This window comes from Meles meles, chromosome 19 (assembly GCF_922984935.1).
Source record: "Meles meles chromosome 19, mMelMel3.1 paternal haplotype, whole genome shotgun sequence".
In the NCBI taxonomy this organism is placed as follows: Eukaryota; Metazoa; Chordata; class Mammalia; order Carnivora; family Mustelidae; genus Meles; species Meles meles.
The window spans coordinates 34,479,458-34,497,160 of NC_060084.1; the positions used below are offsets into that span (position 1 = coordinate 34,479,458).

The window sequence follows — 17,703 nt, forward strand, 5'->3', positions numbered from 1 at the left end:
AACTGTATGTTGAGAAACTGAAGTATCAGGCAGGTATTATTCTCAAATTCTTTTCAACAGGGTAACTATAACTGTTTAATGAGAGAATCTGTCAGATCATCTGAAAAATGCCCCAATGTAAATTAAACTGAAAGTCTAAAGTTATCATCTACAAAACCACTAAACTCTTCAATAATGTTCACTATTTTATTGTTCGTAGTACTGATGAGTAAACCAGTTACTGAGTCAGAACTGTCTTACAATAAAAACAAGCACAACCAAATGAAACTCTAATCTCCAAGTTCTGTGGCTTTTAAGTACGGCAACTGTACTTTTTATTGTCCAAACAGGACCCACTTCTGAGGCTAAAAGACAGCACAATTGATAATTAGGCATAAAATGGGATTGTCCCAGGCAAACCAAAATGTGTAGTCTCCCTGCTTACAAACACATGTCCCAGGGTCATTCTGTTCTAAGCTAACAAAAACAGAAAAGGAACAGGAAGTCAGAGAGAACTCAAAGCAAGGAAATAAACAAGAAAAAAAAAAAACTTTCACAAAGCAAGTTTTCCCTTAATTTCCTTTAATTTTAACAAATCACTCTAATATTAATATTTCATTTAAACCATGGTAAGAGTTGGGGGGGCAGAGGTAGCAAAATGAGGGCTGGTTAAAATAAGTTGATGAAGCCGTCAGGTCCCAGATCCCTTCCCCCATCCCAGGAAAATACTGGAGGCTTTTTTTCCTAAGAACATAAAATAAAATAGTCATTCCCTGCCCAAGTGACCCTCAGCACAGTTGAGTATGTACTCTACTGAAAACAACTGTTCAGGTGAATGCATACATCTGGGATGCTGAATGCAGTTGACAGGGCACTTCCTCCCCTTCTCCCCCCTTGCTTACTTCCCAGGAAGCTGGCAGCCCAGCCTTCCTTCTAAAGGCAAGGGACTTAAGGAGTCCTCTCTGAGAAATTTGACAAGCCTCAAAAGACCTGAAGTTACTGATGAAAGAGGTTCCTCAAATAGCCTAGCCAACCATACCATGAAACTTAGTCAATAAACCCTCTTCCTGATGCACAGAGCTGCCAATCAGCATTTCTGTTCCTCATCATTAAATACGAACAAACAAAAATTACCAGATATCTAACAGACCACTTTAATATAAAAGAGGAAAAATATATAATAGATTAAAGCAGCTTAAAGAAAAGGAAAAAATACCTATTAGTATCTTTCTCATAAAAACGACATAATTACATTTATGTAACAAGAGCAAGATAGCATAAAAAGAACAAGCAGTTCTTTTTATGGAAGAGAAATTAAGTTCTTTGAAAAAATAAATTCACAGAGGGATTAATAGAGCTAAGGAAGCCTTCATAAAAACCAAAGCAAAAAAAAAAAAAAAAAAAAAAGATGAGTAATAGAAAAGATAAGAAAGTTAAAGATCTCACATCCAATAGGAGTTCCCAAAAAATGAAGAAAAAATCATCATTAAAATTCAAGAAAATCCAGAGCAGATTCTGAAGTTTTTGAAGAATAACAAAAGTCACAAAAGAGAGGACCTGAAGGCTTCAATCTAATCAAGAACATCACAGGAAACTGGAAAACAATGAAGCAATGTCTTCAATGTCTTCAGTTTGAATATTAATATTTTACGTAAACCACAGTAAGAGTTGGGAGGGCAGAGGTAGTAAAATGAGGACTGGTTAAAGTAGGTTTATGAAGGAAAATTATGTCCAACCAGAACACAAATTACCAATCAAGTACCAGGGAAACATAAAGACATTTCCAGATATGCAAACACTAAACCACCCATGAAAGCTTTCTCAGGAAGCTACTGGCAGATCAACACCAAGAAAATAAGAGAATGAGAATGAGGAAGACATGGAATACAGGAAACAGGAAATTTAACATGGTGGGAGGTGAAGGGAGATCCTAGCAAGACAGCTAGGCACCAGATGTGGTAACTAACTCAGGCTGGAGGTATGAAGGAGATCAAGCTGATGAATCCAAGTTTTTAAATTTTTTTTAAGCTTTTATTTATTTTATTTATTTGAGAGAGGGTGTACACCTGGGAGCAGGGGGGAGGGGCAGAGGGAGGAGAGAGAAACTCAAGCAGACTCTGCACTGAGCATGGAGCCTGATGCAGGGCTTGATTTCATCCCCCCTGAGATCATGACCTGAGCTGAAATCAAGAGCTGGACACTTAACCAACTGTGCCACCCAGGCACCCCACAGTGTCCACAAGTCTTAAAAGGAGACTTAGACAACTGCTGGAAGTAAGCAGAAGAAACAAGGCAACTATTAGCTCTATAAGGATTTTTTTAAAAAATGTTTACAAAACAAAAGAAGGACAGGAAAAGAAAAGTGATTATAGTTTATCACATGGCTCAGCCGTGAAAAGCACTTATATACTTACAATAATTTAGGTATTTGACAATGACTTAACAAAATCAGGATACAATTTAGACTGGGAGACTGGGGGTATAAAAAAACAACAGTGGGGGTGGAGGGAAGAAAGCAAGCGAAATCTCTTATGGAGAAGACTCAACAGATGATGCCAGAAATTGTATAATCAAGAAGCAGCAATACACTCATGTTATTTTGAGAGGACAGCTGAGTAAACTAAAACTTAAAGAGCTTAACATGTAGAAGTAGACATGGGGGACCCCAGGGAGAAAACGACTTGTTTCCTGCTTTTTTGTAATAACCTTATAGAATTACTGTTGTCTAAACAAAATGCATGTATAAAATTTAAAGTATTTGATAAAAACAAAAAAGAAAAAGAAAAAAAATGAGGGGATTATTAGAGAAAGAAAGAAATCTCTAAGACATTTTAACTTAAATATTAATTTGCTTCAGATTTTAGTCTGTATCACACTTTTTCCCATGATTAAACCCACACCAATATATATGCTACTGACTACAATAATCTGCTCCCATCCATACTCTTCAGGTATGATCAAAGACAGGGAAATTTCTAAATCTTACCTCAAGCAGAGCTGCTGCAGGATCACCCTGTAGACTTTTTCCTAGTTTGTCAACCTCATCTAACAGGAACACTGGATTGTTAACTCCAACAGTCTTCAAGCCATTGATTATACGACCAGGCATACTGCCTACATAGGTACGCCTACAGAAAGCAAGCAAGCAAGTTATCAAGAAGATGTCGGGGGCAAGAGTGGTATCACTTAGAAATCAAAATTTAGGACTGGGAAAAAGTCATTTAGTTATCACAATAATACAGCAAAGAGATACTATATATTTAAAAAGCTCTATGATACAACCAAGAGTTACCAGATCCATTTTTTATTTTCTATTTAATTCTGGCTGTAAGTTTCCCATAATATTTGAACAATCTAGTTTTTGCCATTTAGTGAAACTGTGAAACATTATACTTAAACAAATAATTATAACTCTTACTTCTCAGGATTCCAAATGTCCAAAGAAGCCTAATAAATTTAATTCCCATGCTTTTCATAGTTTCTCAGAGTACCCTCCCCACTCCACCCAAAACAAGTACCTTTTTACACACTGAAATGGATTTTCCCAGGGCAGGTTAAAACATCATCATCATCATTTCCTTTATGAAGTAAATCAGAATTGTTTCAAAAGGCCATTCAAAATGCATACTCCCCTCCCCACCAACAATCCAAATTCTTTTATTTATTTATTTAAAGATCTTATTTATTTACTTGACAGAAAGAGACATGGCAAGAGGGAACACAAGCAGGGGAGTGAGAGAGGGAAAAGCAGGTTTTCTACAGAGCAGGGCCTGATGTGGGACTTGATCCTAGGACCCTGGGATCACAACCTGAGCCAAAGGCAGATGCTCAATGACTGGGCCACCCAGGCACCCCAAAATTATTTTATTTTAGAGGCAACAGATTATTACTTATAGTAAGATCTGGGGTCAAAAGTATGTATATCGAAATTCCATTAATTCTGGCCTTTTGAATAAAACTGTGTTCATCCCACATATATTAACTAGTATTACCAAGTTCAGCCATATATTTTGTTGTGCATTAAAATGTTAGAGGCTCTTTTATCATATCTGAACAAGAATTATCTACATAGGGACACCTGGGTGGATCATTGGGTTAAGCCTCTGCCTTCGGCTCAGGTCATGATCCCAGGGTTCTGGGACTGAGCCCTGCATGGAGCCCTGCATTGAGCCCTGCATCAGGCTCTCTGCTCAGCAGGGAGCCTGCTTCTTCCTCTCTCTGCCTGGCTCTCTGCCAACTTGTGATCTCTGTCTGTCAAATAAATAAATTTTAAAATTCTTTTAAAAAAATAAATAATTAAAAAAAAGAATTATCTACATAATTATAACAGATCTAGAGGGTGGCATAAATAAAAACAAATGTGTTTGTCAAATTGAAAAGTGATTTTTTTTAACAAAGCCAGCAAAACTTTAAGCAGCAATTTACTAATTTTAATTACAACCTTATTGCCTAAGCCATGTGTAAAGCAGATGCTGTTTGTGAAAAGAAATAAAAGGCTGTCTGCCTACAAGAAACTGATCAAATGGGGTATTACGGCAACAGCTTTCTTAGGATAGGCACAAAGCCGATCCAAGAGCAGGCCTCAGTTTCACCACATGACTGTGTAAGTAGGACAGAGTAAATAGAGCGACCTTTGAAGAGACAAGAAAGCCTTACAAACATCGTGGGAATGCCTCACATCCAGAGAGGGTGACCGAGGCACTGGAACCAAATACAATAAACACTGTGATATTACAATAAGGAGTCAGCACATTCAAGATTTCAGAATGGAATACAAGAAGGATGAGACTCAAAATTAATAAAAGTCTCTCAAATTGTTTTTCTAGAGAAAATACAGTATTTCTGTGAGTAAGCAGGGAAGGGAAATTAAAAACAAAACAAAACACTGCAAAGCCTCTAAGGGTCATTTCTTACTGCATCAACTTCTTTCTTTTCCTTACTGTTTCTGACAGGTAGATTTCAAAAACAGGTAATGACAATTCTAGACCTAAAGTCATGGAGAGAAAATAATATTCTAGGCAGATATCCTTTCTAAAGAAGCAGAAATCTAGATCCTAGTCTGTATACAAGCAATTCCTCTAAACCTTTCATTGCTTCCCGGAGCTTAGTGAATAAATCCAAACTCCTCTGAATTCAAGGCTCTTCACAATGCAGTCTGCACCACCCCACCCGCGCCCAGCAGCCTTCCTAACCTGCCATCACTAGCTCTTCCCTTATCTACAATCACAATCCTATTATGCCCCTCGTGCTTTTTAAACCTCTGTTAATATGGTACCTTCCTGCCCTTAATACTTTCCCTGCCTATGTAGATCCAGAAATTCTAAACTTCTCCTGACCAACTCTCACAATGTGATCTTCCCAAAAATGCAATGTCTTATAGCATTTACTGGCCCTGCAATTCATCCGATGCAGTTACAACCTAGTTTTTATTTATGGGTACCAGGTACATGGCCTTTTCTAAAGAGCCAGTGAGCACGCTGATGATAGTGAGTCTTATTACATAGGAGATCCTGGATAGAGAACTGTCAGACCATTCTCCAAACAGAAGTTTGTTTTCCCAATTTATTTAAGGACATCAGATCAACCATGTCAGCACCCAAAGTATTTTTCTTTTATCACTGTGAAGGCCAAACAAGCCTTTGAATACTGCTTTGAATAAACTACTTGACCTAAGTCTCAGTTTCCTTATCTGTAAAATGGACGTAAGAAGAGCATATTCAACCTCATGAAATATACAATTACAATACACAATAGGTAAAGGACACAGCATAGTGCCTGGCACACAGTAAGCTTTCAAAAGATGTTCACTGACATTAATGTCTTTCCAGAGCACCAAGCACACTCAACGCCCTGAGTGTTCTTCAATCACAGGTGACATTCCCCAAATGTGTACCACTAGTCTAGAGGTCAAACAAAGAAGAGAACCATTAAATAGAGCCAAAAGCTGTGGAAAATATCTATAATGTGCTATCTTTGGCCAGGAGGTATGGTAGCAGGCAATCCACTGACTAAAGAAACAGAATAAATCCTTGGAATAGGAATCAGATGGTTAAAAATGTAGTAATACACAAAATAAAAATGTTCTCTTTCAATATCACCCAAAATAGCCGCTTTTTAAAAATAAATTAGCATATCAAAATATCCTCCTGAGAAACTACATAGGTAGGAAATTAATGAAATTAATACTCTTACAAACTACAACTTTTTTGAGGGCAAAAAAATTTTTTCCATGTCCTTTTATTGTGTCCTTCCTCATGATATAACATTTAGAAAGCAGCACAGCACAATACAGGGAAGTCTTCAAAGAATGTATTTCTTCAATTACTTATTATTCATCCCATATACATGATTACCTTCTGAAGTACACAAGTCAATTTAAAAACTATATGAATTTCTATTTTTCTTGTAACTGGTACAGGCAGTTCATAGGTTTATCAGGATTATTCAACTAGTGAATGACATAAAACTGTAAGTGTCCACATGTTCAAAATGTTAAGTTACAAGATCACCATTTTTCATTTTTCAAAATGTAGTCTGGTTTATGCTTCAAAAAACAACTACAGACAATTACAGACAGTATCATGTATTTATAGCTCCACGGTAATCAACTACTTTATTACTCTGTGCCTGGGTATCTTCAAATCCAATGTAAGCCAAAAGGCTGGTTAGTCTGTCACTGACATCTAAGTATCAGGAACAATACGTATTTACTCATCTCTCTCCCAATGTTTAAAGAAGCGGGGGGAAACGGGCTTTTCACCACCACCTTTTCATGCCTGCTCAATTAAGGAGCTTTAATGGGCTACAGTGCAAACTACTGAAGCGATACTTAGAAAGAATCTGTAATATAAAAATGTATGTTATAAGGTTAAGTGGAAAGAGGATTACAATTGCTTTAAAAAAAGGGTAAAAGCTGCCCAGTGAAAAGTCTGGCAGGAAATAAAATGCTAATAGTGATTATCTTTGTGTATGATAAGAAAACATGAGAATTTTTTTTTCCTTTTTAAAAAAACTTCCAAATTAAAAAAAAAAAATTCCAAATTTTCTACCAAGGGTGTATACATATCTCTTCAACTGGGAAAAGTAATAAGCCTTAAAAGAGATCCTAATGATCTCAAAAGAGAAACAGTCTTTAAGGAACTAAAAATAGTTCTTAATACGGCATGCCTAAACAAATCAAATTGTTATTCTTATAGCAGTCATTCCTAAATCTTTTTATGTACTCATTTGCACGGATGCACTCATTTAAAAGACCGCAAGACTTCCAAAATATAAATATGTTTTAATTTTACTTGAATTCACAAAGCACTCAGAGAGAACTTACCATGTTTGGCACTCTGCTGTGAGCATGGAGTGATACAAAGGACAATAAGACAAGCTAAAAACCCTACTCTACAGAGTTCATACTTTTCCCGTATTTATAGTTTATCTCTACAGTAAGGCCTATATTATTTAATCATCAAAAGAAAACAATGGACAATAACTGGTCAGTTTAGAGAAGAGTAAGATCATAACTGACTGCACATATGTTAATGGAGAAAGCCTTGAATTGGGGCCTAAAAATAAAACTAAACTTTAAAAAGGCAAAGAGCTGTATGCAAATACAGGTTATAAGGAGGATAGTGAGTAAACTATAACATGTCTGGCATACTATGCTAAAAATATATTAAAAGCTTACTACTTTGCTTATTTTTCCTTTGTGGAAACTAATAATGAAACAGCTAATTTATTTAAAATGTCACCATTTCAGGTTCATGAAGATGTATCGTGGAATGCAAAAGTTCATGTTCTTCTCACCTCATTTGAGGCAAAGATTCCTTGCAATGGTACCATTTTATTATCTGAACAAAGAGCTGGCAAATCACTTCCAAAGGGTTACTATCAACAATAACTTGAGATATATCATAGCAGTAAGTATATTTCACTAAGAAACAACTAACGAAAAACTATTACACAAACATGATTTCATAAAACTTATCCTAAAAGAAGTTATATTTAATTGCTATGAACTGATTTAAATTCTTTAAATATTTAAATATAAAAATGTTAAGCTGTAAAAACTGTAGGAACAGAGATTCTGTGGCTTTTATGAAAGTGAACAGAAAAACCCCAGTGGAGGCAAACCCAAATGAGAAACGTTGAGAAAACTGTAAAGCTGTACTAGTTAATATGGAGCATCAACATGACTCTCCTTCAAGCCACTCAAAATAATATAAACAAAAACAATGGGCCAATGTAAAGTCAGATTATGATTTTCCAAGTTTAAGATTTAAATGTAAACCAAATCTTTCTTTGGCTTCTACACCTCCCATTTCATTATCATTGAACTCTAAAACATACGTATTTGTTTTTAAAATCAATCCTAATAGCACCTTCCTTCATATAAACAGGTATTTCTAGCAAAACGCTGGAGTTCTGAGCATGGGAAAATAGGGAAAGTGAATGACAAAATCAAGAGAATAAGCAAGAAAGATAACATAAAGCAGCTCTGTTTTTCCCTGGCTATTTTAAGACTGCAGAACAGTGGTGCCTACTCAGAGGCTGAGGAAAAACAAAACTTTGCATGAACTCTAATTGTGAGCATGTGACCAGTACTTAAATGCCAAGACCTGGGTGTTTCCAAAATGCTTCAGTTGTCACATGCAGCCACTTGTTCTCACAAACTCCACCCCATGATTGTGCTATAAGCTACTGTTCTTAATCCCCTTCTATTCACCTCCAACTCACAAGCTCTGACACAAGTCCATACTCTGTTCTCAACCTCTGCTCCCCTGAATGGCCACACCCCACTCTCTACCTGCTTCCAAACAGGTTTTCAAATAAAAATTTTCTCCAGGCTTTGATGCCTTGGGAGGACTGGTGGGTAGGAAGCCCCCACTTGTAGGAGGGCAGGCTGCTGTAGTGTTTAATGACACACCTAGTACAGTGACAGTGAGGGAGTACTTCCCAGCAGGCACAGAATGATTCAGACTAATCCATACAGCCTTTATCTGGCAACAATCGCAGCCTCTATGCACGCCTATATGCACGCTTATATTTACACAAACTTTTTAGGCAAATACACAGCCTCATTTTACAAACAACTCACAACAGATTCAATTTTCTTAATGATGCTCACACATGTGGAAGTATACTCCAACAGATTTTATGTCTAACAGTGTAAGTAAAAACTTAAAATAGAGCTCTGCTTGAAACCAACAATGTTCTTAAGTGGCGAGGACTATGATATTACATATTGCCCACCAACAGTCATCACAAAAATACATTTTTTCCACAATTCTGTCACAGAAATTAAATAATAACGCTAAGAACTGGATGTTTTAGGTACTATTTAATAATCAGATTGAATTCATTGAAGCTTTTAAATGTAAACTTGCCCTCCTGAGAATTTAAAATTAATAATTAAAACTAATTTTTATCAAATGCTTACTATTATATGTCAGGCACTGAGTAAGTGCTTTCCAAGCCTTACTGAATAAGCAATAAACAATGTGGCAAGAAAGAGGACAGATTACCTACATGTCACGTGCTCATGATATTAATTTCATGACAATAATTCCACAAATTCCCTAACTTCCATCAAACACTTACACAATACTATGCTACAGATATTAAAAGAAAGAAGTGAACTAAAAAAAACTCTGAATGCAATGAATCAAGTCACTTGAATGGGAAACATCTCCCAAAAGCTCTGGAGCTAAAATAAAAAGATTCAGGCTCTAGATTCAGTTTCTCCCAGATTGGTATACCGTGCCAATTTCTTTATAAAAGCGAAGGACAGCCTCTAGTGGCACATACGAGAATAACCAGATCTAGGTGACAAAAAGGGTCAGAAATTGCCAGAATGACCCAGATCAATTCCCAAACCTAATCTGCAGCCCTCATTGTTTATTTATTGAAATCTTGGAATGATTTTTCTTTAATGCATAAGAATTTTAAATAAGCAAATAAGAGAAAAAGGACCATTTTTCATGGAAAAGTTTCTGAAAAGGTTTCCTGCCTAAGGTCAATGATCTAATGAATAAAACAAATGGAAAACAAGATGTTATAAAAGCATCCCTTTCTCCCCCCAACACACACAATCCAAGTTTAATCCATATTCACCAAACTATAAATACGCATTTAAATTAGCCAACTTAAATGGGCATTTGGTCACTGCCAGTACCTGCATGAGTTTCAAAGCCTCCACGTATAATTTAGATTGCTTTAACAACTTTAAGACTGAGGGTATGACCTTGAAGAGAGAAGTTTTATCTTCAGTTTAATTATCTTCAGTTTAACTTCCTATTGGAAGTTAAGCAGTTTCTTAAAAAAATTTTTTTTCAAAAGCTGAGATATCACTGACATTAGTTTTAGGTTTACAACATCATATTCTTTAATAAACATCCATGATTTCTACATTTTAAAGTGTTCTTTAATACACACACTATAGGTATATTTTCTCACAAGTTGCAACTGCTATGAAACCCTTAAACCTCAAAACAGAAAGTTTCATGCTTTCCCAAAGCATCTTCCAATCTGAGCAACAGAGATCAGAGAGAACAAAACCATGAACATAACATGCAAATCTGATTCTAATAATGTTAGATTAATCAAAGACTCAGTTCTCACAGTTCAGTGTATTTTTATAGAAAGGGTGTCAAAAATGCAAGGATAGGTCTTAGTAACTATCCTTTCTCCTTTTTACTTATACCCATATGGAAAACCAGCCTTCTTAAAAGAAAGTTAAACTGCAAACACGTTTGTTATCAAAGATTTCTTCCCTTCTATCTGCCCCAGCTGTGTTGTACTTATTTCTTAAACTCTAAGAGTTAGGGGTCATTATTTATGAAATGCTACTGGGCCAAAATGAAATGTAAAGACACTGTAACATCTAACCATAACTGATTTATAATTACATTCGAATGAAATTTCAGGAAGGCTGAGGCAAAGACTAGTTATCCATTGTCATACAAATAACGAGGTTAGTTTGGGTGCACCATTACAGTTGAGGCTCTATGCCAGCTATAAACATCCTATAGATGTACTATAAATAAGTACTATGAGTATACTTTTGATTCAAGGTATCACAAATAGCCCTTTGAGAAAAAGATACACACTGGGGCGCCTGGGTGGCTGAGTGGGTTAAGCCTCTGCCTTCGGCTCGGGTCGTGATCTCAGGGTCCTGGGATTGAGCCCCACATGGGGCTCTCTGCTCAGCAGGGAGCCTGCTTCCCCCTCTCTCTCTGCTTGCCTATCTACTTATGATCTCTCTCTATATATCAAATAAATAAAATCTTAAAAAAAAAAAAAGAAAGAAAAAGAAAAAGATACACATTATGCCTTGGCTTCTGAAGGGCTTTAGTCAATTAAAATGGAGAACCAGAGACTAAACTGAGAAAGAGTCTACCTGTGTCCTCGAATGTCAGACTGATCACACACTCCTCCGAGTGCAATCCTGTGGAACTCCCGACCAAGAGTTTTGGCCACCGATCTTCCCACACTTGTTTTACCAACTCCGGGAGGGCCAACAAAGCAAAGAATGGGCCCCTTCAGGTTGTTCTTCAGCTGTCTGACAGCCAGGTATTCCAGCACTCTCTTCTTCAGTTTTTCCATAGCATAATGATCATTATCCAGAAGAATCCGGGCTGCTCGAATATCCAGACGGTCTGTCAAATAATCCCAGAAGCAAGCACACAGAATTTTTAAATGGAAGAACTGCTTTTGAAGCTGACAAGAGTCAAAATACATTTTAGGGAGAAAAAAAAAAAAAAGGTGACAAAACAAGAACAAAAGCGGATCTTTCTAAATGAATCTTCAGGGAGACCTGGACCTGGCTTTTTTGCTTAATAGGATTTAGTATCAACAGAAATAGTAAGTACTACATACACAATTAAAAACTCAAGGAGGGCGTGTGAGTGGCTCAGTTAAGCATCTGCCTTCAGCTCAGGCTGAATTCCGCAACAGACTCCCAGCTTAGTGGGGCCTCTGCTTTTCCCTCTGCCCGCGTCCTCATGCTCTCACACGTCTCTCTCTCTTTCAAAAATAAATCTTAAAAAAAAAAAAAACCCTCAAGTTTATATTCCTATCATTTCATTTTCTAGGTACACTTTCCTTCTATGGAGACATAATTTCTACATATTCCATTTGTGCTGGCATTCGTTTATACTTTTCCGAAGTGTTTTTCTTCTTATAACAGAAGTAATGTATGCTCATTTCAAAAAACCCAGTGACACCAATACAAATGAGAAAACTGTCACCCATAATCCCATGTGCTCAACAGAGCATCCCTACCTTTACTTTAGTGTGTACTATGGTAGGTTTTGTATGTGTGTGTGCGTACACTTGCCCTATACCTATTTTTCAAAATGAGATTATATGATACCTTCAAGTTTTGTAAAATGTTCTTTTCATTTTGCATATTATGGACACCTTTAAGGGTCAAATGTATTTTCTAGCAATATTTTAATGGCTATATAATATTCCATTATTTAATCATCCATACTCATTTAAATAATTCCCTACTGCTGAGCATTTAGGTTATCTATAAATCTTTACATTTATAAAGCATGCTTTAGTGTGCATCCTTGTAACTAAATCCCTACCTATATCCAAAACCACTTCCTTTAATCTATAGGGAGAGGTGCTGGGTCAAAAAAAATGCATAAGATGTATAAAGAACTAAGTTCTATCAATTAAAGTCTCACCAGTAAGGTATGAATTAGGCTTTAGTTCTACAGCCAAGGTTTCATCAGGTCTAGTGATGTGCTTTACTAATTAAAATACTTGTAGATTAAACCATTAAATACTCATGGTCACCAGCAAGAATTCATCAGCTGAGTGACATCTGGGAGATGATACCTGGCCACATGATAGTACTGATAGAGAGAGGAGAAACTGGGGAGAAGGAAAACACACACAAGCCAACTCTTTGAGTTATTTGGAATCTGCTCCGCATTCTTCCTACAGAGAAGGAAAAAAAATAGCCTTAAATGGTAGTTTGGTTCCCAAGCTAGTCTGAAAAAACCTAGCTAAGCAGTAATATATGTAATATATTATTATATAATATATTATATTATATTATATTATTATATAATATAATATATTATATTATATAAAGTAATATAGTATTGTTATAATATATATATATATTATACCTACCATAGTACACACTAAAGTAAAGGTAGTATAATATAGTATTGTTGCTTTTAGTTCTGGCTAAGTGATTTGGAAAGGGAAGAACAAAACTTCTTCCTCCTTCCTTGGCTTCAAACCCTAATTAATAAATACATGAACAAATGAAAGATAGGAAGTTTCCCAACTGTTTTATAATGCAAACCCAGACTCTAAAACCTACCACAGCAAACACAAAAGAAAACTTCAGCCCAGTCCCATTCTGTATATTAAAATTCTACTAAATCAAATCTATTCAGAGTAATCTACTAAGGCTGAGTGGGATTTATTTTAGTTATGCAAAGTATTAGGTTACTGATGTATTTACTACATCACCATGTCCAAGAAGCAAAACTCTGCATCAGAATGTCGTTTTGTACCTAAAAGGCACTTGTTATAATGAAATATCCACCCCTAATTAACATTCAGTAAAATAAGAACAGAATTCCATGTAATTTAGAAAAATTGAAAACACTCTGAAGGAATTTCTTCTAAGAAATATGCCAAGTAAAGACAATTTTAAAAAGTGCCTCGAACATTTGAGGAAAGATAATTTCCATACTACATGAAGTATTGTTTTGTGTCTTTTTCTATACTGGATACATTTTTTTCTGATTATTCTTTCCAATGATTCAAAATGCATGCTTCCTATTTCAAATATTATATGTAGTTATGTGTAAAAAAACAGAAAATGAAATGAGTATTAGCTCCTTGAGTTTTTAGCTGTGTAGTACTATTTCTGTTTACACTAAATATTTTTTACAACTAGAAGATTGAAATGGTATCTACTGGCCCTTTCCATTCAAGATGTGAAAATCCACAAACTAATTTCTCCAAATCTTTCCTTTCTGCTTTTGGTGATCTCTACTTAGTTAAGCTTCTCTCTCAACAATCATGAAAAACACTTTCATGGTTTTTTAACCACACTCATAATAATTACTTAGATCTAATTCTATACAGGAATGGCTCAGAAGTTCAACATGCCTCCCTGTATATCACAATTTACCCATTTTCAGTTCTCTGCTGGAATACTGAACAATGAAAAGTATGTTCATGTGGGGCAGGTACACGAATGCTATGCATCTCTAATGCTGACACACACCCAGCAGAGACTGTTTCTAGGGTGTGGGTGGTCTCCTTATATGGTTGTGAAAATAGTAACAGCTTTGTCCTGTTTTTGTACTTTTTATTTAAGTAAAGAATACGAGTCAGCATTTTTGCATTCAATTAAATGTTTCCCTCCAAAATCTGTACAATTACACTGTATAAGCCCAATAAAAATTCCTGATTAGTAATTACGTTCACTTTTTAAATAGGACAAGTGGAGGAGGAAGGAAGCTCAGAGCAACTTACATGGCTACTGATGGCAAATAATCAAATCTGCCATGTTAATATTCTCAGGCCATTACACTATATATTCTACATGCACCCTGCATTTCCCTTAAGTCATTAGTTAGAATAAATCCTGAAGCAAAGAAAAATGTTACTGAGATAATACCAAAATTTCAAAATAAGGCTCCTGGGATTACCAAGTTATCTAGATGTTCTTAGCACCATATACAAGTCCTACTGTCAAGACAAAGTAACAGGGTTTGAAAATTGTCACAACTCCATCAACAACAACAAAATAGCTATCAAACATATACTATCAGGGAAGCTTAGTAGGTGAAACAAAAGCAGAGCAGTTAAATAACACATACAAAGTTTAAATATAACTTTCTTGCCCAGGTCCAAACTAACGGAGCAGAGCCCTCTCCAAATCGCATGGAACAGGACCACTTCACTTAAAAAGTAGGCACTGGAGAGTTGTAAGTTAACAGAAGACTACTGGAACTAAAATGGACTTCCCAACAGCCCAGTGAGATCAGGACCGACAACTGACCACAAACTGGGTCAGATGACATGAAGAGAGGCTAAGTCAATGGGAACACATGTTCTCCTCCATTTGTTTCACTACGGAATTTCCAAAAAGGATTTTGATAAAAGAATTAAATCAAGAAATTCAGCTTCAGTTTTGTTTGGTAAAATAACTGAACTAGAAGGGAATGTGGTCATGCAAACACGAAATAAACTAAGAAACACATTTACCAGCATTAACAGCTCTATGAACAGTAGCTAAAAACCTGGAAACAAACCATATGCCCATCAACAGGTAAATGGATAAACAAATTACTAATCTATGTAGCAACATGGACGAACCTCTAATTATGCTGGAAAAAAATGAGAAAAAAGTAGTATATACTACATCATTCCCTCTTATAACATTTTTGAAAATATGAACTAATCTATAGAGGTTGGGGACTCGGGAGGGAAAGATGGGAGGTAGGGATTACAGAGAAGCATGAGAAAATTTAGGAGGTGATGGTTATGTTCGCTATCTTAATTTTGGTAATGGTATTACAGATACACATGTTAAAACTCGTCAAAGTATATGCATTATGTATGTACAGCTTACTGTTTATCAATTATACCAAAATAAAGCTGGAAAATAAAGCAAATAAAGCAAAAAAAAATTATTGCTTCTGAACAACTGCTTCTATAGGTCATCAGTGCAACCTAATTTAATCTAATGAAAACTTACAGATTCTCAGAATTTAAGAGAAAACAAAATGTGAATTAGTCTTTTAATTTTATACACAAACATTCAAACAGAGAAAAAATTAAAAACAAACCAAAATCTAGAGAATGGGATGAATGCAAATTTATAAAGCATCATTGAAGAATAATTAGCATAACTTAGAATGTACCTGCTTTCTACAATAAGAGCCTAAGAACTATAAGAAGAATGAAATCTAAGGTTTGTCAAAACAAAAGAAGACGATCAGGCCAATTTCATCTTAGTACTACCTAGCCATGTACATTAAAAATGTGTTAAGATGATCCTCGGATGCCTGGGTGGCTCACTCAGTTAAGGGTCTGACTCCTGATTTTGGCTCAGGTCATGATCTGAGGGTTGTGGGATTCAGTCCCACATTGGGCCCTGTGTTCAAGAGGGAGTCTGCTTAGGATTCTCTCACTCTCCCTCTGCCTCTCCGCCTGCTTGTGCATGCATGCATACTCCCCAAATAAACAAATACATTTTAAAAATGTGTTAGGTGATCCTTTCAAAAAAAAAACAAAACTACTTAAAAAGGAGTTATTATGGGCACCTGGGTGGCTCAGTGGGTTAAAGCCTCTGCCTTCAGCTCAGGTCATGATCCCGGGGTCCTGGGATCGAGCCCCACATCAGGCTCTCTGCTCAACGGAGAGCCTGCTTCCCTTCCTCTCTCTCCTCCTGCCTCTCTGCCTACTTGTGATCTCTGTCTGTCAAATAAATAAACAAAAATCTTTAAAAAAAAAAAAAGGAGTTATTATGAGGAAGGAGGCAACATGGTGGAAGAGTACGGGATCCCATCTCATCTGGTCTCTTGAATCCAGCTGGACCCCTATCATATCATTCCGAACACCCGTGAATTCAACCTGGGATGTAAGAAAAGAGCTGCTGGAATTCTACAAATAGAAAAGCGACCAATTTTTGCAAGGTAGGCAGTGCAGAGAAGTGAATATGACGGGATATATCTGAAGATAAATGGCGTGGGGATGGAGGAACCGTAAGCAGGCTACTGGAAAGGATATAGCCCCAGAGTGCAAAATTGGAACATTTAGAAGTCTGCTCCCAACAGGGACATTCCTGCCTGAAAGGTGCTCAGGTGGCGAAGCAGAGAAGAATCCTAGGTGGGACAGTGTGGTCTCAGGATCCCCGGGACCACAGAAAGAAAGGGGGTGCCTGAGCCAGCAGAGTTTCCAAGCACTGGAGTGGGGAAACTGGCTATGGTCAGCAAGCCTGGGAGTACACTCTCAGCTTGGTTTGCCATAAACCACAAACCATGGCACAATTGGGCAGCCAATCTCCATTTGTGGGCCCTGCAAGTGGCAGGCCCACAGCAACCCTCTTCCCTCCCCCAGGAGGATCAGTGCAATTGTACACTGTAGGAGTCTGCAGAGTGTGGCATACACAAGAACGCAGACTGCTTTTCCCTGAGGGTTTACTGAAGAGAAGAGGCTGTGATCTTTCAGCTCTGGGGCTGGAAATTAGGGTACCACCATTTCTATTTTCATCCTCTAAAGTGGTACAGAAAGCCTTCAGGGAGCAAAAGCCACATGGAGCAACCCGAAGTAGCTTACACTGAGCCCAGCCCTCTGGCAAAGGATGGTACAGCACCCCCAGAAAAAGACACCTGAGAAATCAGTGCAGCAGGCCTCCCTACCCCCACCCAGAAGACCAGCTGGAACATCGGGAGAATACCAAGTTTATAGAGCACAGAGAACTGCAAAAAGCCAGGGGAAAACAGTACATAGAATTCAAGGATTTTTTTCTCATGATTCTTTTATCTTTCAGTTTAAAATTTTTCTTTTCTCTTTTTTTCCTTTTCAACTAGTTTCTTATTTTAATCAACTCTTTGTTTTTAAGTCTTTTTTTAACTTTTATTTTTACATTTATATTTTATAGATATGGTCTTAATTTTCAGCTTCCTTTCACTAAATTCAATTTTATTTTTATGTATATAAGATTCTGCTTTCTTTATAATTTTG

At 36.7% G+C, this 17,703-nt stretch overlaps 1 protein-coding gene across 2 annotated transcripts in view; it reads right to left on the minus strand.

Moving 5' to 3' along the window:
- LONP2 (lon peptidase 2, peroxisomal) overlaps positions 1 to 17,703 on the minus strand; it is a 120,043-nt gene that overhangs the window by 69,028 nt on the left and 33,312 nt on the right. For both annotated transcript variants that reach the window (XM_045988128.1, XM_045988127.1), the window contains exons 7-8: positions 11,369 to 11,627; positions 2,966 to 3,107 (exon numbers count right to left, since the gene is read on the minus strand). In XM_045988128.1, the coding sequence (XP_045844084.1) occupies positions 2,966 to 3,107; positions 11,369 to 11,627 (401 nt within the window). The remainder of the gene's footprint in view (positions 1 to 2,965; positions 3,108 to 11,368; positions 11,628 to 17,703) is intronic.